This window comes from Palaemon carinicauda, chromosome 6 (genome assembly GCF_036898095.1).
Source record: "Palaemon carinicauda isolate YSFRI2023 chromosome 6, ASM3689809v2, whole genome shotgun sequence".
NCBI lineage: Eukaryota > Metazoa > Arthropoda > Malacostraca > Decapoda > Palaemonidae > Palaemon > Palaemon carinicauda.
In genome coordinates this window covers 17,333,295-17,359,268 of record NC_090730.1, presented here as the reverse complement: position 1 = coordinate 17,359,268, position 25,974 = coordinate 17,333,295, and the positions used below count along the sequence as shown (strand labels likewise).

Genomic DNA, 25,974 nt, shown 5'->3' with positions numbered 1-25,974 from the left:
ATGATCTGACAGCCACGTTCTCTGCAGGAACAAGTCCCTCAGGGATGGCTCCAATGATCTGACAGCCACGTTCTCTGCAGGAACAAGTCCCTCAGGGATGGCTCCAATGATCTGGCAGCCATGTTCACTGCAGGAGTACGTAAGAGGCAAGTGCGCTCAATGTGTTCATCGTCAAGACAAACTTCACGATGAAGTCTACCAGGCTGTCTTAACAGCATTAATGGAAGGCGACTGGATGGTCTCTCTCAACCTTCAGGAGGCATACTTCCACATTCCTATACACCCGGATTCCCAACCGTTTCTGAGGTTTGTTTACAGGAATGTGGGGTACCAGTTTCGAGCCCTGTGCTTTGGCCTCAGTCCTGCTCCTCTCGTGTTTACGAGGCTCATGAGGAATGTGGCAAAATCCCCCCATCTATCGGGGATCCGAGCCTCCCTGTACTTGGACGACTGGCTTCTCAGAGCATCGTCCAGTCTTCGCTGTCTGCAGGATCTACATTGGACGTTGAGTCTGGCCAGGGAGTTGGGACTTTTGGTCAACCTAAAAGTCCCAACTGATCCCATCCCAGATTATTCTATATTTGGGGATGGAGATTCGCAGTCCAGTTTTTTCGGGCTCTTCCGTCTGCCACCCGAATAGAACAAGCCCTGCTCGAAGTCCAACTAATGCTGAAAAGAGAACGTTTGTTCAGTCAGGAGTTGGAACAGTCTCGTAAGGACTCTCTCATCCCTGGAGCAGTTTGTCTCACTAGGGAGACTACACCTTCTGCCTCTCCGGTTCCATCTAGCCTCTCACTGGAACTAGGACAAGACGTTAGAGACGGTATCATTCCCAGTCTCCGAACCAGTAAAGGCATGCCTGAAATGGTGGGACAGCAATATCAGTCTGAGAGAGGGACTATCCCTAGCAGTCAAGAACCCAAACCACGTGTTGTTCTCAGACGCGTCGGATTTGGGTTGGGGTGCGACCCTGGACGGTCGGGAATGCTCGGGTCTGTGGACCTCAAGTCAGAAGAGCATGCACATCAACGGCAAGGAGCTATTAGCAGTCCACTTGGCCTTGATGATATTCGAAAGCTTCTTCGAAACTAAGTGGTAGAGGTCAACTCAGACAACACCACAGCTTTGGCGTACATCTCCAAGCAAGGAGGCACACACTCCTTCACGCTGCTCGAGATCGCAAGGGACCTTCTCTTATGGTCAAGAAATCGAGGCATCTCCCTGTTGACGAGATTCATCCAGGGGGACTTGAACGTCTTGGCAGACTGTCTCAGTCGAAGGAGTCAGGTGATACCCACGGAATGGACCCTCCACAAGGACGTGTGCAAGAGTTTTTGGGCTACTTGGGGTCAACCCACCATAGACCTCTTTGCCTCCTCGTTGACCAAAAGGTTACCAATCTATTGCTCTCCAGTCCTAGATACAGAAACAATCCACATAGACGCGTTTCTACTGGATTGGTCTCTTCTGGACTTATATGCATTCCCACCATTCAAGATAGTCAACAAGGTACTGCAGAATTTTGCCTCTCACGAAGGGACAAGGTTGGCGTTGGTTGCTACCCTCTGGCCCGCGAGAGAGTGGTTCACCGAGGTACTTCAATGGCTGGTAGACTTTCCAAGAAGTCTTCCTCTAAGGGTAGATCTGTTACGTCAGCCCCACGTAAAGAATGTCCATCAAAGCCTCCCCGCTCTTCGTCTGACTTCCTTCAGACTATCGAAAGACTCTCAAGAGCTCGAGGCTTTTCGAAGGAGGCAGCCAGTGCGATTGCAAGAGCGAGGAGAGCTTCTACCATTAGAGTATACCAGTCGAAGTGGGAAGTCTTTCGAGACTGGTGCAAGTCAGCATCTGTGTCCTCGTCCAGTACCTCTGTAGCCCAAATCACAGATTTTCTTTTACATCTGAGAAAGGTTCGCTCCCTTTCAGCTCCCACGATTAAGGGCTACAGGAGCATGTTGGCTTCGGTCTTTTGACATAGAGGCTTAGATCTTTCCAACAATAAAGATCTCCAAGATCTCCTTAAGTCTTTCGAGACCTCTAAGGAACGTCGTTTGGCAACTCCTGGATGGAACTTAGACGTGGTCCTAAGGTTCCTCATGTCAGACAGGTTTGAGCCATTACATTCAGCCTCCCTGAAGGATCTCACCCTCAAGACACTTTTCCTAGTGTGCTTGGCTTCGGCTAAAAGGGTCAGTGAACTTCATGCCTTCAGTAAGAACATTGGCTTTTCTACAGAAAAAGCCACTTGTTCACTTCAACTTGGTTTCCTGGCCAAAAATGAACTGCCTTCTCGTCCTTGGCCTAAATCTTTTGATATTCCTTGCTTATCAGAGATCGTAGGCAACGAACTGGAAAGAGTATTATGTCCTGTTAGAGCTCTTAAGTTCTATTTAGCTAGTACTAAGTCATTACGAGGTAAATCTGAGGCATTATGGTGCTCAGTTAAGAAACCATCATTGCCTATGTCAAAGAATGCTTTGTCATATTTTATCAGATTTTTAATACGAGAAGCTCATTCTCACTTGAATGAGAAAGACCGATGTTTGCTTAAGGTTAAGACGCACGAAGTTAGAGCTATAGCAACCTCCGTGGCCTTCAAGCAAAATAAATCTCTGCAAAGTATTATGGACGCGACTTTTTGGAGAAGCAAGTCAGTGTTCGCGTCATTTTACTTAAAAGATGTCCAGACTCTTTACGAGGACTGCTACACACTGGGTCCATTCGTTGCAGCGAGTGCAGTAGTGGGTGAGGGTTCTACCACTACATTACCCTAATTCCAATATCCTTTTTAATCTGTCTCTTGAAATGTTTTTAATATTGTTTTTTGGGTTGTACGGAAGGCTAAGAAGCCTTTCGCATCCTGGTTGATTTGGCGGGTGGTCAAAGTCATTTCTTGAGAGCGCCCAGATTAGGGGTTTGATGAGGTCCTGTTGTATGGGTTGCAGCCCTTAATACTTCAGCTCCTGGGAGTCTTCCAGCATCCTAAGAGGATCGCTGGGATTCATGAGGAAGATAGACTAATAAGGCAGAGTAATCGTCTAAGTCAACTTCCTTACCAGGTACCTTTATATATTTGGGTTTTGTTATGATATAACTGTCAAAAACTCTAAGCATATACGCTGTAAACTTAATTAACTCTGGTCTCTACCCACCACCATGGGTGTGAATCGGCTATTATATATTCACCGGCTAAGTTAAATATTTAAAAATGATATTTTAATTATAAAATAAATTTTTGAATATACTTACCCGGTGAATATATAAATTAAAGGCCCCCCCTTCCTCCCCGATAGAGACCCAGTGGGATGAGAAAAATTGGGTCTGTTTACATGTATATGCGGTATCTGGCCGATAGTTGGCGCTAGTGGGCACACCCGCAACCTTCATAGCGATCGCTCGCGAGTTTTTGTGTGTTTTTTCTGTCGAGCCGCCGGAGGCTCAGCTATTATATATTCACCGGGTAAGTATATTCAAAAATTTATTTTATAATTAAAATATCATATTTCTTATTCCTGATTTTGATATTAATCTCTGGTACTGTCGTTCAGTTAGTTGTTTATGTACATAAAATTTTTTATAATTCTGATCATCCTTTGCATTCAGATCTTCCCAGACTGTACCCTCCTGGACAAAGTACTTGGTATGCAGTTAATTCTAACAGTTTTGCCTTTATCATCATAAGGCCCAACACCACGGTATTCTAGAAGTTTTATTCCAGCTGTAACCAGATTGTGGAATAATCTTCCTACTCAGGTAGTTTAATCGGTGGAATCTCAGAAGTTCAAACTTGCAGTGAATATTTTTATGTGGAATAGGTTGACATGATTCTCATCGTTTTTTATGTATGACAAATTTATTTTAACATTGTTACTGATCTTGAGATGTTTTATGTTTGTTACTACAGTATTACTTCTTGTATATATTTTATATATTTCTTTATTTTGGTTCCTCATGGGGGCTTTATTCCCTGTTGGATCCCTAGGGCTTATAGCATCCTGCTTTTCCAACTAATGTTGTAACTAAGCTAGTAATAATAATAACAATAATAGTTGCTGATAGTTTCCATTGGTAATATCTTTAATGTATGGTTATTATATGTCATGAGTGCTGAATAGTTTTTAAACGACTGAGATGAAGTTATGGTATGCTTTTTCATTGCTATTTAACTATTATTACAATCATAATCCTCATACAGTAAAGTATTATGTTATTACAACGATAATATTTAGACTCGCCAGTATAGCGTAGTAAAGAACATTAACAGACTTATACTGTATGTATATGAGAGAGAGAGAGAAATAGGTGGGGGTATTGTTACACTATTGCCTTGTTAAGATTTAATATACAGTACTGTATTGTACTTTACTGATATTGCAGTGCATTAAATTCTTTGTAGTAGTGTACTTTGAATTTAAAGTACATAATGATAACATCTTAAGTGAATATTTAAAAGTTAAAAAATCCTTAGATTTTCTATTGCCTATTATCTGCGGAATTCTACAAGGGGCTCAGAACGTAATGACTACCGATAAGGAAGTTTAACTGTACTTTTCTTCTATTATTTAATTTAAAAAAAAAATCTTTAAATCTTTCTTCTTTTGATGAAATTTCCTTCAAGTAATTCTTTGTTAAGGTTGAGAAGTACTAGAATCTGTCACTTCATATAAATATCAGCTGATGGAAATACACACTATATTAAAACAACTTAACAAGTTGATAAACTGAATATGACAAAAGGCAGTGCTAGTATGAATTTTTGAAAAAGTTTTAGATGTATTTATTGATCAAGGCTCGGTTAGCTAATTTATTCTAAGTCAACCTCTTTGCATAAAGGTTTTGATAGACGGTCTGTGTATTTTCTTAGCACACTACACTGTAAAAAAAGTCCTTTTGTATTTAGAAAATTTATTAAGAATTTAAGACATTTGAGCTTAGAGCATATGGGTAGGGGTATATAAAGTACACGTAGGTTTCTCCTCATACAGTAAATGCTTTCTAGATGCTGTATTGATTAAAACATGTCCGTGTCATACAAACCTCCTATTTTACTTATTCTATACAGTATTGGCTAGAACTGTGCGGTGTTGGCCGACAGTAGGGTCATCTCTAGATGGAAGGCGTATTGAGCTTTCGTCTCAAGTGAGTATCCACACCAGAGATATTCCTTAACTAACAAAATCATAAACAAATTTATTGCCTGGGCTATTTAGTAATGCAGATTTGTGAGTATTATCTCAATTATTTAATTTCCTTCAGCTCTACGCTTTCAACTTTCTTTGGGTATTGTTAAAGTGGTTTGAACTTGCCATGTTTAGGATATGCACATGATATGTTCCTTGTGAGTTAGCGCCAGCAGTGCACCTCACACAGTGCACTGTAGGTATTACTATAAAGGGCCTTTACAGCAGCCCTTTTCCCCCTACCTGCATCCACTTTTTTACCCTCTACCTTACCTCTACTTTCTGCAATCTTTCTATCCATTTTTTCTTTTGATTTTGCACCATGCCATATGGCCCAAATTCCTTGACTGAAATAAAATTTCACGACATGCTAAATTAGTTATCTTCCTTGTACCTTCTGTTAAAAATGAAGGAAATGGATATGGTATGTCTTATTAGCAGTCAGGGAGACTACCATCTTTTCAATTCTCTTGCTTATACTGTATTTGCTAAGCAAGTCATGTTAGTCTAAGAATATACTGCGTTTTACCTAATTTGAAATTCCAATTGACAGTTTTCAATGTTTTCAGAAAACATTAGTGCAGTCTAGTTATTACCTCCGTCAACGAAGTTGGAAGGATATTATGTTTTCGCCCCTGTTTGTGTGTTTGTTTGTTTATGTGTGTATAGGTTTGTTTGGGAGCAGCTTCCTGGCCACAATTTTAATTGTAGAGGAATGAAACTTGCAGGAATTAACTGTTATATAAAAAGCTGGAAATTATTAAATTTTGGAATGTCAAGGTCACGGTCAAGCAAAATGTCCAACTCACATAATTAGCCATGAGTTTGGACATCGTTGTCACAGCGACTTCTAACTTGTTTTATACTTGAGTGTATGAAAATCCACGCCAACCAATACATGTATAAGGTCAAAGGTCAAGGTCGAGAAATAAGCGGCCGTGGCAGAGGTCTGCGCTGTACTGAGGGCCCCTCTAGTTAGCACTGTTATGCATTTTATTCTATCATTCCTTGGTAATGCTAGGTCTTTAATGCAGTATACAATGTTTCCCTTTTATTTTTAGTAGTCTTTTTTTATAGACATTGATGGATGTCATCCATAAATTTTAGGGTTGTTATCTGTTTATGGGTGTACTACTTACAGTGTACCTTGTTTGGCTCACTGTAGAGAATACTAAAAGTTCTTTGCTATGCTTCTTTAGCTCCGTCGTTATTAACTGTACAATGCCGGATTTTCATTCATTATTTTTGTCTTCCAGTAATTTAGCTGGCCAACCATTCCAACCTTGCTGAGGTGCTTTTTTAGTGATCTTGTTTAGCAGATTTTTAATATAGTAAAGTAGTAGTGATATAAGGTTGTGTATTATAGAGTGAGTACAGTACTCATAATAGCAGTAGCATGCCTTGATTCACTTGTACTACGTTTCATGTTTGCTCGGTCCTAGTTTCATTGACTGGTAATTGGTCATTGATGTAATAGGAACATAAAAAGCTTATATGTAGAAAGAATACTTCTTTTTCCATATTCCTGATGCTGTATAACATGAAGTAAGTATTAACTCAAGATTGGAATAAAATTTCATTCGGATAGCCATTGAAAATTTCTGTTGAGCAAGTGAAGGAAATATTGGATACTTCACAGGATTTTCCCTATAGAAAGAGCCATGAGCATTTTATGCCTATGCATTTTGGAGAGGGTTTACATCGCAAGGGACACTGCAACTAAAGTGGGGCATTATTCACCAAAGTTATGAGACACATCATTAATGTAAAGGAAATCTTTATGGCTTCACTAAAGCAACATAGATATAATCATAATTGGGTTGACAGAAGCATTGCCACCTCGACTACACTCAGTTTGGGTACATGCAATGTTGCTGTTGTACAGTACCTGCATAGAATTTCCACATGAGCTTAGTTGTGTTTTTAATCGACGCATTACTGTACAGTATTTTCATCTTTTTTTATGAAATCGGTGAAAACCAAATTTTGATACATATTTAGAATCTTATTGTTCAAGGATTTAATATAAGAATTATATCCTATATTTATTATATTTAGGGTGATCTTCCTTTCATTATCAAAGGTTAATTACCAAAACTTTAAGCAATGATATAAAATGTGGTTTTATTTTTACAAGTTCTGTAAATGTATCCGAAGTCAGCGTGACCATAGAGAGATGCTGGATATCGCTATCTGTCCACGTTTTGAGGCAAAAAACCACAAAATGGCACCACTGGTTGACAAATACTTTAGTACACTAGGAATATCTTTCAATTGCAAGCTTTCCTTTTTTATTTTTATTTCCTTACCGAACTTCTTACCAAGGCTAGAGGGTTTAAAGTATATGTATATTATAATTCCTGATTTTATTTGTACTAAACACAAGATCCCAGTTTCCTGTTAATTTTTTCTTTTCTGGTGAAGGCTGCCAGCTTCGCTGCTTTGCCAGTATAGTTGGCGTTAGTGATTCTGTTGAATTGATGTATAGTAGATTGTCATTAGTGGGAATTCTCAAGGATTCTGCTTAGAGACAGGTTCTTATCTACAGTACCTGGTATTTGTGGAGTACCTGCATTGGAAGTCTGTAGAAACTATTTTGTAGTCATTGCTTAGTTTTTTAAATGATAATCATGTATTTAAGGAACTTAATACGCCAGTAAATTGAAACTAGGCAACCTTTTATTATTGAACAGGGGTGATTAAAGTATCTCAATCACAAGATGGAGTTGCTCTTTATTCTTTACTTCTAATGGGAAAGTTGCAATTTACTATCTCAAAAGGATTCCTTACCCATGATGGTTTTATAGGAGGTAGGATTCAATACATTAATCAGTTAAGTCCCAGTTCCTTTCACCATTTAAGCCATTTCATTTTTATTTGGGGGAATTGAGGTTGTCCCTTGCCAATGCTCCTAGAGATGACAAGCCATAGACGTTATCAGACGTTCTATATGCCATTTTATTATGGGGTGAATCATTGGCATTGTCAATTCTATACAGTCTTCAGAAACTTCTTCCAAGGAACTTTAACTTAACTTCATAGGAGGAGTATGCAATAAACAAACTAAATGCTTTTATTGTCAGACCGTTCCTCTTTTCATTTCTTGGTCTTTTTGCCCAATTAGAAAATATAATTCAGTCTTTTGTCATATCTTAAAAATTCCACCATCACAATCTTTTAACTTTTATGTCTGTTATTTGCTCATAAACTGTCTTGTACAAAAATAACTTGGCTCCATCAGGGATTTGTAAGGAAAATGAATTAACACCTTGGCAGCATGTCTCATAAGTATGATACGCATGTTGGAAAATGAGGGATACCTTTGGTATTGAAAGTAACTGGGGCTTAATACCAAGTATATCATCCTCAAATTAAAAATAAACACTGAAAAGCTTTAAATGTCGTATCCCACTTTTTGAGAAAATCTGTGATTGAAATATGAGATTTGTACACTGTGAGGACTTAGAAAAAATTGAATAATTAATGCCCATGAGTACTAATATTCTATTTTATTCAATTTTTTTTCTCCCTATTCCATTTTGACTGTCTTCCTTCATATTGCTTCAGCTCATTGAGACACCAGTGATGTTTGTGATCTTGAAAGGAATACCAAGATTTGTTGTAGCCCTATTTCTGTGAACTTCCCCTGATGTTCATATTGCTTCTTTTCTAGTAGCTTGTTTTATCGAAGTTAACCCTCAAAATTTATCATAAGTTTATCCTGTTTTCTTTCCTTTCAAAAGATACATGCCCCTAGTAAAGTAATTGGACAGTAGTAAGTAGCAGTTTCTCATTCTTCAGTTTTCTACGCCTGCTTCGTCAGTATGTCTATCTCCCCTTCCATATTCTGAAAATTTTTTATTGCATTTTAATTTAATACCTACTCCAAACTACTGTATTTGTTAAGTTAGCATTTCTGCATAGGGAAAGCACTAGGTTTTAAATGTGCAGTAATTTTAGCTAGATCTCTGTAAAGGGATTTAGCAACCCAGGTCTACATTCAGGAGATAGAACTGATGCAAAGAGAAAAGCATCATCTGCCTATGCAACAAGCTTGTTTTCTAGGTCAAACCACATACAATATAGTTTGAAAACTAATGGGCCAAGAACAATTCTGAGGAACACCAGATATCACATTCCTATGGTCACTATGGTGCCCATAAATAACTACTTTGTAATCTATTACTTAACACTTTTACCCCCAAAGGACGTACTGGTACGTTTCACAAAAGCCATCCCTTTACCCCCATGGACGTACCGGTACGTCCTTGCGAAAAAATGCTATAAAAATTTTTTTTTTCATATTTTTGATAATTTTTTGAAAAAATTCAGGCATTTTCCAAGAGAATGAGACCAACCTTACCTCTCTATGACCAAAATTAAGGCTGTTAGAGCAATTTAAAAAAAAAAATATACTGCAAAATGTGCTGGGAAAAAATAACCCTTTGGGGGTTAAGGGTTGGAAATTTCCAAATAGCCTGGGGGTTAAAGGGTTAAAAATTCAATAATGATGCTAAGAAAAGACCCACCTACTCCAACATGGGCCTCATGATTAACACTGCCAAAGGCATCATTAAAATCAAGGCCAATTACTTAAACTAATTGACCACAATCAAGGGATTTTGTATACAGCATTGGAAACTGTAAGAAGGACATCACATACTCCAGACCCTTTATGAAATCCAAATTGCAAACTAGGGAAGAGATTGTTACCTTCAGTATACCCATTTAGACATTTTGCCTGTAAACATTCAAAAACATTAGGTAGAATAGAAGTTAAGGAAATTCGGTGGTAACCAGGAAGGCTAGAGTTACCACAAACACAGTACATAATGAAGTAACTTTGTAAAATCTACAAGTGCAAAAGAAGAAAAACTGTAGCTAAGAAATCAGCAGTCTTTATTAGAACCAAAGAAAAAAAATATCATTTAGGTTTACATCTTCATAAGCTTCAAGGTCTATCAGGAGTGTTTTAATTGCATGGGACCAAAAAGCTAAACTAGTTTGTTGAACCTCAGGAAAACGGGAATGAGGAAGATTGGGTTTCTCATTTAACGCTAACCCACCATTTATGATTCTGGGTTGTACCAGAAAGTTTTTCTTTTATGGTCAAATTGTATTCCTTTTCAGTAACAGCTTAAACAATGTGAGCAATAGCTCTTAGCAGAGACCAGTAATTCCAAGATGATAAGCCACCTGTTTTTCCAAATAAATATGTCTAGAATCATCAGTGAACTAGGGTTTGTCTTTCACTTGATATCATGAGAAGGAATATGCCTTTCAATTATGTTGAGGGGGTTCTCATTCAAAAGAACTACAGGCTCAACACTTTGTACAGTTGTGATCAATTCAAACGCAAAAAATCACTCAAAATTCTTACATATAATTGCACCTCCTATTATCATAGACCACATTAATTAGATGTTAAATGTGTGCCAAGATTAGGTGTTGAAGTGGCCTCCCTCCTCCGGTTTTATCTGGTAATGATTTTTTAGTACTTGATTATCATAAATATATGTAAAAGTTTTTGTGTTTTATTATATTGTTAGGTAGCATTAAGATTGATGTAGAATTATTTTTTATTTCAGTTTTATAGCCAAAAAGACTTCTTTAAAGAATTTCCTCTTAATTAGTAGAAGTAACTAAAGGTACCCTTTAGTGAAATTTTAAACTTGTTTTGATTAAATGTGGTGACAATATATTCTAGTTTGTAGTAGGATTAGCTTTGCTAAAAATTCATGAGATACAATCTTCAGTACAATTTGCCATAACTGCAGTAGAAGAAGTAGTACCCAAGTTGCCGTAGTCATAGAAGAATGAATAAGATGTAATTTTCATTGTGGAATGTATTACACTTTTAATTAATGAAATTTGTGTGAATGCAGTGTGAACATTCTTTCATACAATTGTCGTAAAGTTTCTAAATTTTTCTAATTTTTCTGTACCCAGATATGTTTGAAGGCAGCTACGCGGCTGATAAGCGCCTCATTGGATTGAGGAGATACTGGGCTAAGAAAAAGAGAGGGAGGTAAGTTGACAATGAAAACAAGTCTTGTGTCATTTCACAATTGGTTTGTCACTGTAGTCTTTTGTGTTTTACCTTGTTCTTTTAATGTAATAGGACAGCTTGTTCTGACATGAATGAAAACATTCGTTCTTTACACAGGAGATAGAAAATAGTGCAAGCTGGAACACAGCTGAAAATATTTTTAGCCAGGTGTCAGCAACTGGCCTGGTTGAAGTAGTGGTGATGCACTGGCCCTCTTTCTCAGTATAAACAACCTCACTGTGATTTTAGCCATGGTTAGGAGTAGACTTTCTCTTCCATGCTCCTTAAACTGGCTTTCCTAATATAGACTTTAAAAATTTTCTTTACAGGTGTGAGTGTTAACCTTGAGGTTGCCAACGTGTGTGCGTGTGTGTTTCCTGGCAAGGCGGAATGGCATGTTTATTTTGGTCAGAGATAGATCGTTACCGACTTTGCCCTTCATACAGAGGACACTCTTGCATGGAGATGTCTCCATCTACCAAGTGTTGAGAGTATCATCCTTCCAGTGCTAGTGGTATGGTAAGAGGAGTAAGAAGTCTAAAAGGGATTCTTTGCCTTTGGGGTCTTCCTCGAAATCCAAGAAATCCTGACGACTTCCTTCTTCTCCTGTACCCTCCCCTCTGCCTCCTCTGGTAGTTGATCAAAGAAGAGCAGTGACCTTTTAACTCTAGGCAACCTTTCTGTATCCCTTAGATGGAGGGAAGTCTTGTTTGTCGACTCTTACTCCTATCTGGATTATAGAGAGGGCTACTCCCTCAGAAGTCTTATAACCAGAGTCCATCCTGGTCCTAGCCCTTGCTAAGTCTCTAGAGATTAAGGAGTAGAATGAGGAAACCAGCATTTCTTCCTCCTTTACAGATGTTCACCTTACTAGTAGCTTGGGCCCACTTATAAGAGATATGTCTTTTGACGTATCTCTGATCGGCTAATCCTAGCCTCATCTGTGAGGCAGTTGCTGCAGGATCAATATTGGGTTCTCGCATTTTGTCAAGATCTGGAGAAAGTTGAATCTCATGCCCAAGCAGAGGCCACTTTCCTCTTGGTAAGGGTAGAAGAGACTCTGGCTATGGTAAGCAGCTCCTCTAAGAGAAGGACACGCCAAAATCAAACCATTGTTCTCTAGTCTTGGGTAGTGCCATACACCATGGTTTTCCACTGTCTTGGGTTAGAGTTTTCTTGCTTGAGGCTACACTCGGGCACACTATTCTATCTTATTTCTCTTCCTCTTGTTTTGTTAAAGTTTTTATAGTTTATAAAGGAGGTATTTATTTTAATGTTACCGTTCTTAAAATATTTTATTTTTCTTTATTTCCTTTCCTCACTGGGCTGCTTTCCCTGTTGGAGGCCCTGGGATTATAGAATTCTGCTTTTACAACTAGGGTTATAGCTCAGCAATTAATAATACTAATAATGGCTTTAAGCCACAGCCCTGGTACCTTGGTAGCCAAGGGGGACAGGTGTCATGGCTTCGAGCGGGACGGAAGCCCGTAGTCCCAGACTACCCTAGTAGCCAAGCGAGATGGAGGACGTCTCATGTTACGGCTCCTGTGGCTGTTGACCGTGACTGGGTATCAACGCCTCAAAGGCCTGGGGTCAGGTTCCCCACATCTCCAGATTAGGAGGTTGTCTTGTGGCAGCCCGGGCCATCACCTAGGGTTACATCTCCATGCTTCAGCCCGGGCTGTGACCTAGTGTTGAGGTTTCGCACCTCGGCCCCAAGGCTCAGGTCTCCGGTTGCTAAGGTAGCCAAGCGGGATGGAAATCCAATCCACCCGGCCACAGCTTGGATCCGTGGGTGGCCAGATTTTCAGTATAGGCCTTATGTTTCAACTGAGGTTTGTGCATTTAGGAAAAATGCCAATTACTTTCAAATATTTTATTTCAATAAAGCTTAGGTCTGTGTATAACAGTATTTTATGCATTGCAGGATTGTAGTTAATAGGAATGTTACAGAACTGACAGAATCTTAGCACTATAATACTTTCGCTTGCTCTTAGTACTTTGTATATTTTTCACAGTATGTTAAAGTTTAAGTAGGCAGGCATATAAAAGGTTTATAATGTATTCACTAGTACTTGTAAGTGCTTAGAACTTTTATTTATGGTAATTTAAGTAAAGATACAATGTTTAAACTACTAGAATTCTCAAAATTTAGTATTAAAAATTTACTGTTTACTGCTAGTGTAATTTGAGGCACAGTATTCAATAATGCTCTTGTGTTTTTTCTTTTTTTAGAGGAAAACGTCGATGGGTTCATCAGAAAGGGAGTACAGGTAAAGCAAAAGTCTTCCCTGTTGGATCTCAGGAAGGATCAAAGCAATTTTCAACTTCTTCCAAGATTAAAGACGATAATTCAAGAGAAACTGGAACTGATGATGATGACGACGATGATAACGAAGTGAGTGAAGAAGCTGAGGAAACGGAGGTGGATTCACAGGACGAGGAAGAAAGAGAAAGCAACTCGTCTGAGAAAATGGAGAACCTCTCACAAGGCGGTGAACAGAAAAAGTTGTTACAGCTTATGTCAGAGCAATTTAACTCTGCTGACATTCATGATGAGTCTGTTTTAGCTGCATCAAAAAAAGGAAATAGAGTTCCTAGACTAACTCGCAAAAGGAAGAGCGATGTTTTGGAGGGTGATAAGACACCCGACGTCCCTGCTTCTCTTCCTCCACCTCCATCTCAGATTTCTCATATGCCTACGAGTGGAAATATCATTACAAATGCTCTTAAGAAAATCAGGAAAGAAGGAATAGAGTCTCAAGTGACCACAAATGTACCTCCTACCGTGACAAGAAAGACACGAAGTGAAAAAGAAAAGAAAAATGTAAAAAGCATAATTGATGAAAAGGACTCGAGTGAAGATACTGCAAGTGTTTCTGAAGCATCTGAGGTAGAATCAAAGTCTGAGGAAACCAGTAGTGATAAAAACTACCGCAAGAAAGGTAGAGGAAGAGAAAAGACTATATCTGAAAGTAACCAAGAGAATGACTCGGGGACAGAATCACCTAGTGTAATCACCAAAAAGAAGAAACTCCAGTCTACGTCAGATGAAGATCAGCGTGTTGACAGTCCAAAATCCTCCCTAAGTGCTGGGCGAGGGAGAGGCAAAGGTAAAGGCTCAGTCGAAAACAACACCTCAACCCCAAGTCCTGTTGGGCATGGCAGGGGCCGTGGTCGAATTCCAACAAAGGAAGAGTCTGGTGAAAAGAGAGGAAGAGGAAGGCCAAGACTCAATGTAGATAAGTCAAATGAGTCTGAAAGCGCAACTTCTCCAGTTGTTGTAAGTCGTGGCCGTCCAAAGAAATTAGTTGATGACAAATCTAGTCAAAATAGTCCAGCTTCTGGTTCACAAGGATCAGCGAGTCAGGGAAAAGGGAAAATAAAAACTGTTGCAAGTCAGATTGCCAGTCAAAGTAGTTCATCACCAACAACGCCTGGGGCTGGCCGTGGGAGGGGGAAAAAGTCTGCATCTGATGAAATAACTAGTGTAGGAAGTTCTCCTCTGCATGTTTTGCCAAAGAAAACCAAAGGAAAGTCTTCTGATTCTGACACCAGTAACCGTGATGTATCTTCCAATCAGCAAAAAAGAAGTACAACCTCACATGAAAGAGATTCAAGCCCAGCTTCAGATTCAAAGAGAAAACGTCTCTCACTTTCGAGAGATTTTGGTCTTGAAACTTCTCAAGCAAACAAAAAAGGTAAGCAACCCACTATACCGGAGATAATGAAAAAGCAAGAGACAGGGTCAACAATAAAATCCTATCCGAGTAGAGCAAAGAAAGAAGACCAGGATGTTGTTACAAATTTGAATACTTCATTGAAATCAGAAACAGTTATGAAACCAGAGCCTGTTTTGAAATCTGAGACAGATATACAAGTAGATACTAAGGAAACAGAACCTGAAAACATTGTGGTAGATGTAAATATAAAAGAAGAAATTGATATGAATATAGAAATAAATGCAGATGCTTATATAAAATCAGAGGTATTTACGAAGACAGGCAAGAAAAAGAAGAAACATTACAAGGGACTGAAGTATTCCTTTGTTAATAAAAAGAAGAAGGGAACTCCAGTGGGAGGTAAAGGCAGGAAACCTAGTGGTACAAATCGATTAGATGGCTCGCAGGAAACTGATTCTGTCCAATCAGATATAGATATAGAATCCTTAGATTCATCCTCTCAGGATGTTCCATCAGAACAGCTCTCACAGGATCCAGATGCTTTAGATGAATTAACCTCAGATGCTGTTGATAATGACAATGAAGATGGAGAATTGGAAAATAGCATGAAGACACAACTTGGAGAAGATACTCTTGATGAAGATTCTTTAGATGAATGTGGTGATGATTTTGCAGAAGAAATTGTTGATGAGATTCCAGATGTTATTAAAGCCAATGAGGAACATAGCCACGGAGAATGTGGTGATGATTTTGCAGAAAAAATTGTTGATGAGAAGGAAGATGGTGTTATTAAAGCCAATGAGGAACATAGCCAGGGAGAATGTGGTGATGCTTTTGCAGAAAAAATTGTTGACGAGATGGAAGATGATGTTATTAAAGCCAATGAGGAACATAGCCAGGAAGAATGTGGTGATTTTGCAGAAAAAATTGTTGATGAGATGGCAGATGATGTTATTAAAACCACTGAGGAACATAGCCAGGGTGAATGTGGTGATGATTTTGCAGAAAAAATTGTTGAGGATGTGGCGCTTGATGTTGTTAAGGCTACTGAGGAACATTCAGAAGCAGGTAAAGAAGATAATGCACATGAATCCAAAGTAGAAAATAAAACTGCTGCAGAAGCAAGTGATGAGAAGAAATTGGAAGATGTTGAAAATGTCAAAAATGGTAATGAAGTTGGAGTTTCTGAAGGAATGCCAGAAAGGAGTAATGTGGATAGTATAACTTCAGAAGAAAATGCATTTAGGCAAGAGCAGGTTTCTCATGAACAAGAAAACTCTAAAATGGAGGGTGATACAAACAAAGATGTCTCACTTGAGGTTGATGATAATACTTATAAAGATTTTCCACTTGAGGATAAGAATGAGAAGCAAACTGTTGAAGAGGATAATATCAAGGAAGATGAAGCTCCAGAGGAGAGTTCCCTGTTAGAACCTTCAAGTGAAGCAGATCTAGAATTAAGACTTGATGAAACATATGAGGGTAAAAAATTAGAAGATGAAATGTTAGTAGGTAAAGAATCAGTAGAAGATGGAACTGGAGAGGAAGATGAAGAGGAGATAGATCCTGGAACTGAAATGGTGGCACCTGACAATATCAATAAAAGTGATAACGGTAGCAAGATTGTAGATGAAAAGTTAGAGGATGGTGTCACTGCAACCTCTCCTGAGCACATTGTGGATGTTGAGGAGCTTTCGGGAGAAGGTGAACACATTGAAGAAAGCTGCTTGAATATAACGGAGTTAGACGCTAAGGATAGTATTGAAGAAATAAAAGATTCTGAGAATTTAGTTGATGGAAATAGAATAGAGTTAGAGCAAAGGGGTAGTGATGAAGAAATAAAGAAACCTGATGATTTTGTTGAGGAAGATAAGTTAGAGAAAAAAGATAGTAATGAAGAAATAGAAAATTCTGAGACCATTGTTGATGGAGATGATAAGGAAAGCTCTAATAATGTATTAAACAACCTTGACCAAATGGAAGTAACAGAGGAAAATTGCAATAAGATTGAAGAGCAACATTCCGCAAATGATAATGAATGCCCTTCGACTAATGATAATGATCACCCTTTGACAAATGCTGCCAAAGATAACCTTATTACTGAAGAAGACCCTCCAATATCTATGGATACAGAACTAGAAGCTGTTGATGCATCAGCAACTGTTCCATTAGAAGTAAAATTGGAGAATGCAGTTGACGAGGAGGAAGGTGAGGAGCAATTAGAAAAGGAGATACCAATTGAAAACCCAAATGAAGAGCCTGAAAAAATAAGTGAAGAATTAAATGACGAAAATATACTTAAAGAACCACTTCCGCTCAATGATCATAACTTGCGTGGCAGTGCCAGACGCCGCCACAGTGTCAGTAAACGACGATTGGACGATCTTGGGGTGGAAGGCCAAAATTCAGATTCTAGTGACTCAGTTGGGGAGACACGTGTTTCTTCTGTAGAAGGAGTCAGAAAGAGTAAGAGGCTTAGCCGAAATACCTCGCCACATCCCCTTGCCTTCGTGGCACCTAGATCTCCGGATGGTGCTGGGAGCGGCTCATCAAAACCCGTTGCATCAAAATCTTCAAATGTTGTAAGTAAAGTTTGTGTCCTTTCCCTCTTGTTTTATTTTAAGCAGCATTCATTTTTGCACTCTTTATTCTTTTTATTTATTTTGATGATTTGGTTTAATAAAGTGGGCTTATCTCAGGACTGTAATTGTAGGAAGGGGTTTTTAATCTCTGAAGTTCTAATCCTAAAGTAAATCATTTTAAGGCAATTCAATAATGCAGCTGGCAGTATGTTTTCTGCATTGTTTGATATTTTTGTTGAATCTCAAATATTAAAGTGCACGTAAAACCATTTTTTCCACCAGATTGTTGCAATATAGTACTGTATTGAAATGGCTGTGGTCAGTAACATCAAGTCCATACCTTTAGGTGGTGTGGTCCTTTGATGTGGAATTTCTGGGAAGCCACCAAAATAAATTTTATTCACATTTCGAAATTACAGTTACTATATATTGTTCTCATTCAGCTCCTTTACCCTATAAAGTGAGCATCCCAATTTTCCCTTGGAATAGCATTGCACCTTACACATTTATATTGTTCTTTCTGATAGTGGTACTTATGGGGAAGGTCCACATCTCCAGGGTGCTGAAAGTAACCCTTGTAATAGCCTAATGTCTACATCTCTTTTCATTCTGTCAGTTCCTATAATCAATAGCCCTTACTTTTGATTAGTGTCACACTTTTGGTATCTTGAAAAAATTCTTCCTGTCTTTTTGAAATGTCTGTTTATATTTGTGACATTTGCTCCTAAGATCCAAGTAATTTTTATTACCAGATCATATTTTTATGATGCTAAAATATATTTTTCCCATTTCATGGATGTTCATCAAACATACTTTTTGTGCATACATACATATACCAAGGCACTTCCCCAAATTTTATGGGGTAGCCGACATCAAACATATGAAACAAAAATGGGGACATCTCTCTACGTTCCTCCCAGCCTGACAAGGGACTCAACCGAGTTCGGCTGGTACTGCTAGAGTGCCACAGCCCACCCTTCCCCGTTATCCACCACAGATGAAGCTTCATAACGCTGAATCCCCTACTGCTGCTACCTCCGCGGTCATCCAAGACACCAGAGGAAGCAGCAGGGCCTACCGTAACTGCGTCACAATAGCTCACCATTCATTCCTATTTCCAGCACGCTCTCTTGCCTCTCTCACATCTATCCTCCTATCACCCAGAGCTTTCTTCACTCCATCTATCCACCCAAACCTTGGCCTTCCTCTTGTACTTCTCCCATCAATTCTTGCATTCATCACCTTCTTTAGCAGACAGCCATTTTCCATTCTCTCAACATGGCCAAACCACCTCAACACATTCATATCCACTGTAGCTGCTAACTCATTTCTTACACCCGTTCTCACCCTCACTACTTCGTTCCTAACCCTATCTACTCGAGATACACCAGCCATACTCCTTAGACACTTCATCTCAAACACATTCAATTTCTATCTCTCCGTCACTTTCATTCCCCACAACTCCGATCCATATATCACAGTTGGTACAATCACTTTTTCATACAGAACTCTCTTTACATTCATGCCCAACCCTCTATTTTTTACAACTCCCTTAACTGCCCCCAACACTTTGCATCCTTCATTCACTCTCTGACGTACATCTGCTTCCACTCCACCATTTGCTGCAACAACAGACCCCAAGTAATTAAACTGATCCACCTCCTCAAGTAACTCTCCATTTAACATGACATTCAACCTCGCACCACCTTCCTTTCTCGTACATCTCATAACCTTACTCTTACCCACATTAACTCTCAACTTCCTTCCAAATTCTGTCACTAATCAGCCAAGCTTCTCTTCCTCGTCTGCAACCAGTACAGTATCATCCGCAAACAACAACTGATTTACCCCCCCCCATTCATGGTCATTCTTGTCTACCAGTTTCAATCCTCGTCCAAGCACTCGAGCATTCACCTCTTTCACCCCTCCATCAACATACAAGTTAAATAACCACGGCAACATCACACATCCCTGTCTCAGCCCCCACTCTCACCGGAAACCAATCTCTCACTTCATTTCTTATCCTAACGCATGCTTTACTACCTTTGTAGAAATTTTTCACTGCTTGCAACAACCTTCCACCAACTCCATATAACCTCATCACATTCCACATTGCTTCCCTATCAACTCTATCATACGCTTTCTCCAGATCCATAAACGCAACATACATCTCCTTATCTTTTGCTAAATATTTCTCACATATCTGCCTAACTGTAAAAATCTGATTCATACAACCCTTACCTCTTCTAAAACCACCCTGTACTTCTAAGGTTGCATTCTTTGTTTTATCATTAATCCTATTAATCAGTACTCTACCATACTCTTTTCCAACTACACTCGACAAACTAATACCCCTTGAATTACAACACTCATGTACATCTCCCTTACCCTTATATAGTTGTACAATACACGCACAAACCCAATCTACTGGTACCATTGACAACACAAAACACATATTAAACAATCTCACCAACTATTCAAGTACAGTCCCCTTCCTTCAACATCTCAGCTCTCACACCATCCATATCAGATGCTTTTCATACTCTCGTTTCATCTAGTGCTTTCCTCACTTTGTACTGTTGCTAAATCTTTTGAGTTAGCAACATCCTTATGTCAATGCTGTAGCTTAACTTTTGGTTTAATTATTTATATATTTATACGATTATTTTTATCAAATATTGTTGAAATATCTGCAACACCTTCGCTATTTCTTGTATTGTGTCAATAATCTGACATTAGAATGATCTTTGGAGTAAATTATGATGAATAGCTAGTAAATGAGCAATATCTTGAATACAGTACTGTTTTTAAGATTATACAAGAATAAGAGCTTTTCCTATGCATGTTCATTAGCTGCAGCAGGTCTTTCATGCCTTTTTGTAGAAATAAGAATTGTAACTGATGAGAACATGTATTTTTATTGATTTATTTGACCTTTCAAGATCAAATTTATTTATTTTCCAAAGTTGCAAATGTGGAGAGCAAAATGTCAAATTATTCAGTTTCCAATTTTTTTTTTTTTTTTTTTTTTTTTTTTTTTTTTTTTTTTTTTTTTTTTTTTTTTTTTGGTGTCGGTCATAACAAAGGGATTTTATGACCAAAAGTTTACTGATCGTGACAAGAATTGTTCAAGGCTCTCAGCATGTTTCTTTTATTATAAGTTTATTTTTAGATATTAGCTTTAATGACTACTCCTAGTGTACTAACAGTTTCTACAGTATTAGTCTAATTTTCATTAATGCATAATGCATGAGCCTAAAATGGTATTTTTCAATATTTAACTTAGCCGGTGATTATATAAGCTGCAGCTCTGCTGCTCGACAGAAAACTCTACGGAAAAAATCCGCCAGCGATCGCTATGCAGGTAGGGGGTGTACTTCAACAGCGCCATCTGTCGTGCAGGTACTCAGTACTCATTGTAAACAAAGAACTCAATTTTCTCTCTGTCGTGCTACCGGCAAGACCTACTAATTCGCTGTTGCTAACTGGATTTGTTTTCACAACTATTTGGTGAAGTACACTATTCTAGTTTTGAGCTTTCGCTGTGCAGGCTTTCTCTTCAATAAATCCTTGCATTCTTTTTTTGATATCGGATTATTTGTTGATGACTTTGGATAGTTTTTGAATTCCCCTTTGACCAATTCAAAATGGCTGACCCTTCTCAAGTCCCAAAATTCAGGAAGTGTAATGCTAGGGACTGTTCAAGGCGTCTTCCGAAGGCCTCTATCGATCCTCACACCGTTTGTTCCAATTGTCGGGATAAAACCTGTCAATTGGAAGATCGATGTGAGGAATGCGTTGGGCTTTCGGAATTCGATTTTATCGAATTCCAAAAATATACACGTAGGCTAGAGAGAGATAGAGTCAGGAGAAGTTCATCTCGTTCTGTTGATTTTTCCTCTCCTCATGCCCCACAACCTATTCCTTCCCCTGTAGTGGTTGCTCCTGATCCCCCTTCTGGCACTCAGGAACCTTCTATGGCTGACATGATGCGTGCCATCCAAGCTCTGGGTGAGAGAGTTGAGTCCCTGGCTAGTGACCGTAACCAGCTCATGGCGGACGTCAAGGAGCTGAAGTGTAAAAGTGCAGTGGGAAGTGGTAAAGTGAGTGATAGTGTTGTGGATAGTGTTGCGCTTGAGGGTTCGTCTGTTCGTGCCTGTCGTCCTCCTAGTCCGGGACCTCTTGCAAGCTCCCAAGTCCAGGGGAGAAGCAATGTCGTACGACCAATGGGTTCGAGAGGCTTTAATCAGCGAACAGACGTTCCCTCCGTGGTTTCGGGCGTATCTACCCAAGATCGCCCCACCCACACAAAGACGAGAGAGCCCATTTATTCCTCGTCTGCGGAAGAGGTTTCTCGTAAGAAACCATGGACCAAGGTCTCGCGACCTCTTAAGCGCAAGTCGGTCCCTTCCGCGCAAGTCCAACGGCCCAGTTGTAGCCACTGGGTCAGTTCGGACTCGCTGCAGTCTTCCGATGACTGCTCACCTCCTAAGAGAGGCAAAGCGGTACCGCCTCAGGCAGTTACACCGTCTGTCGCCGCACCTGCTCCTGCAGACCCTAAGTGGTCTTTGCTGCAGACCATGCAGTACCAATTAACGTCTCTGATGCAGGACTTTCGTGCAGAGAAGGTTGCTGCTGCACCAACCTCTTGCCTACAACCAACCACACTCTCGGTTGTGCGTCCTGTGGACGCTGAGGCGACCTTCTTGCGCACTCCAGCTGAGAGAGTCCCGCCACCCATGCGTTCCAGTCTGCCCTGCCAGCCGCATGTTGACGTTCAGCGACGCACGGAACCTTCCGTTGACGTTCGCGAGGTACAACAACCGTCAGAGTTGTTTTGTTTTGACGCTGTGCGTCAACCTCCGCAACCCAGTGTGGTTGCCTCTGCTCGCCCACATCAGACTAGACAGTCTGGAGTAGACGCTGTGCGTCCCCGCGCTGCTATGGTTGTTGCCAGCTCACAGACTGGGCAACAGTTCCATGACGTTGCGTCCGGTTCAGTCACGCTTGCACCCGTGCGACCGGACTCAGCTAACCAGCCGATACCTACTCCATTGCCGCTTCCTCCTCAATACTCGGATGATGGACTCTCTGATGATGACGATGCGGCACACGTTGACGAACCACATTCGGACCTTGACGAGCCCAAGTCCACGCAACCCTCTTTGGACTTTAGAAAAGTTCTTGCTCTGTTCAAAGAGATGTTTCCGGACCAGTTTGTGTCTGTGGCTCTGCGCTCTCCTCCGTCAGAGTTTGCTTTAGGTACGCAGTCATCCTCTCCTGCCTTTACTAGACTCGTCCTCGCACGCTCGTCCAAGAGAGCTTTACGAGTTATAGGAGAATGGATGCAGTCCAAAAAGAGTCTAGGGAAGACAGCCTTTACGTTTCCCCCTGCTAGACTCTCTTCCAGATCGAGCGTCTGGTATGCCACGGGAGAAGTTCTCGGCTTGGGAGTTCCTGCCTCTGCCCAGGGCGACTTCTCAAGTCTTGTAGACTCTCCCCGCAGGCTAGCCATGAGACGCTCTAAGATATGCTGGTCACCTTCGGACCTAGACCATCTGTTGAAAGGGATATTTAGAGCCTTCGAGGTCTTCAACTTTTTAGACTGGTGTCTGGGAGCTTTGAGCAGGAAGATCTCCCCGACTGAGAAGGAATCTTCCTTGCTCATCATGTCCTGCATGGACAAGGCCATACGTGACGGGTCTAGTGAGCTTGCTGCATCGTTCGTATCCGGAGTCCTCAAGAAGCGTGAGAACCTTTGCTCTTTCCTGTCAGCTGGAGTGACACCTTGTCAAAGATCCGAACTTCTGTTTGCTCCTCTCTCTAAGTGCCTTTTTCCAGAGGACTTGATTAAGGAGATTGCTGCTTCTTTGATACAGAAGGACACCCATGACCTGGTTGCGTCCTCTGCCCGCAAAGCCACCCCTTTGCCTACCTTGTCAGCTAGACCAAGGATGGACACTCCAGCGTCCCGATTTATTCCGCCCTTTCGTGGCAGAGCCTCCAGCAGAGGAGGTGCTCGTGCCGAAGGGAGACGTGGGAAGAAGAAAGGAACCAAGTCCTTTAAAGGCAGAGTCTGACTGCCAGCTTCTTCAGACAGCAGTGGGAGCCAGACTCAAGAACTTCTGGCAGACCTGGGAGAAGAGAGGCGCTGATGCACAATCTGTGAAGTTGCTCACAGAGAGGGGTACAAGATCCCGTTTGTACGAAAACCCCCTCTAGCAACGTCTCCCATCGATCTCTCTCCCAGGTACAGAAAGGAAGACAAGAGACGAGCATTGAAACAGGAGGTGTCTCTCTTACTAGAAAAGGGAGCGGTAGTCAAAGTCCTGGACCATCAAACCCCGGGCTTCTACAACCGTCTCTTCTTAGTGGCAAAGAAGACAGGAGGGTGGAGGCCGGTGCTAGACGTCAGTGCGCTGAATGTCTTTGTCACAAAGCAGACGTTCGCCATGGAGACCACAAAGTCCGTTCTAGCAGCGGTCAGAAGGGAAGACTGGATGGTCTCTTTAGACCTAAGGGACGCATACTTTCACGTCCCCATCCACCCAGACTCCCAACCTTTTCTGAGATTCGTTTACGAAAAGGTTGTCTACCAGTTTCAAGCCCTGTGCTTTGGCCTAAGCACAGCTCCTCTTGTGTTTACGAGGCTGATGAGGAATGTAGCCAAATTCCTTCATTTAGCGGACATCAGAGCCTCCCTCTATTTGGACGACTGGCTTCTAAGAGCTTCTTCCAGTCGTCGCTGTCTGAAGGATCTAAAGTGGACTCTAGATCTGACCAAGGAATTGGGTCTCCTGGTCAATATGGAAAAGTCTCAAGTGGTCCCATTCCAAACTATTGTGTATTTAGGGATGGAGATTCACAGTCTAGCTTTTCGGGCTTTTCGGGCTTTTCCGTCGGCCCCCAGAACAAGTCAAGCCCAGTTATGCATCCAGAACATGCTGAAGAAGGAACGATGTTCAGTCAGGCAGTGGATGAGTCTGATAGGGACACTATCATCCCTGGAACAGTTCGTATCGTTAGGAAGACTACACCTCCGTCCTCTTCAATATCACCTAGCTGTTTACTGGAAAAAGGACAAGACGCTAGAAGCGATCTCGATCCCCATTTCCGAGAAGATGAAGTCTTCCCTGACTTGGTGGAAGGACAGTATCAGCCTCAGAGAGGGTCTGCCCCTGGCTGTTCAGACTCCCAACCACGTTCTCTTCTCGGACGCATCGGACACGGGCTGGGGCGCGACATTAGACGGTCGGGAATGCTCGGGAACTTGGAACTCGAGTCAAAGGACAATGCATATCAACTGCAAGGAGCTACTGGCAGTTCATCTGACCTTGAAAAGCTTCAAGTCTCTCCTTCAAGGCAAAGTGGTGGAGGTGAACTCGGACAACACCACGGCTTTGGCGTACATCTCCAAGCAAGGAGGGACCCACTCTATGACGTTGTACGAGATCGCAAGGGACCTCCTCACCTGGTCAAAAGATCTAAACATTTCACTAGTAACGAGGTTCATCCAAGGCAACTTGAATGTCATGGCAGATTGCCTCAGTCGGAAGGGACAAATCATTCCAACAGAATGGACCCTACACAAGGATGTGTGCAAGAGACTTTGGGCCACATGGGGCCAGCCTACCATAGATCTCTTCGCAACCTCGATGACCAAGAGGCTCCCAATATATTGCTCACCAATCCCGGACCCAGCAGCAGTTCATGTAGATGCCTTTCTCCTAGATTGGTCACATCTAGACCTATATGCATTCCCCCCGTTCAAGATTGTCAACAAGGTACTGCAGAAGTTCGCCTCTCACGAAGGGACAAGGTTGACGTTAGTTGCTCCCCTCTGGCCCGCGAGAGAATGGTTCACCGAGGTACTTCGATGGCTTGTGGACGTTCCCAGAACTCTTCCTCTAAGGGTGGACCTTCTACGTCAGCCACACGTAAAGAAGGTACACCAAGGCCTCCACGCTCTTCGTCTGACTGCCTTCAGACTATCGAAAGACTCTCGAGAGCTAGAGGCTTTTCGAAGGAGGCAGCCAGGGCGATTGCTAGAGCAAGGAGGACATCCACCCTTAGAGTCTACCAATCGAAGTGGGAAGTCTTCCGAAACTGGTGCAAGTCAGTATCTGTATCCTCGACCAGTACCTCTGTAACTCAAATAGCTGACTTCCTTTTATACCTGAGGAAAGAACGATCTCTTTCAGCTCCCACTATCAAGGGTTACAGAAGCATGTTGGCATCAGTCTTCCGTCACAGAGGCTTAGATCTTTCCAACAACAAAGATCTACAGGACCTCCTTAAGTCTTTTGAGACCACGAAGGAGCGTCGTTTGGCTACACCTGGTTGGAATTTAGACGTGGTACTAAGATTCCTCATGTCAGAAAGGTTCGAGCCGCTACAATCAGCCTCCTTTAAAGATCTCACTTTAAAGACTCTTTTCCTGGTTTGCTTAGCCACAGCTAAAAGAGTCAGTGAGATTCACG

General features: G+C 41.0%; 1 protein-coding gene across 7 annotated transcripts in view; it reads left to right on the top strand.

Moving 5' to 3' along the window:
• The window catches only part of G9a (histone-lysine N-methyltransferase G9a), a 112,753-nt gene that overhangs the window by 49,901 nt on the left and 36,878 nt on the right, over nucleotides 1-25,974 (top strand). For 5 of the 7 annotated variants that reach the window (XM_068375019.1, XM_068375024.1, XM_068375018.1 and 2 more), the window contains 2 exons: nucleotides 11,130-11,208; nucleotides 13,465-17,494. In XM_068375019.1, the coding sequence (XP_068231120.1) occupies nucleotides 11,130-11,208; nucleotides 13,465-17,494 (4,109 nt within the window). Of the gene's footprint in view, nucleotides 1-5,062; nucleotides 5,140-11,129; nucleotides 11,209-13,464; nucleotides 17,495-25,974 lie in introns of all 7 variants that reach the window. The other 2 variants (XM_068375020.1, XM_068375022.1) reach the window with 1 other exon arrangement.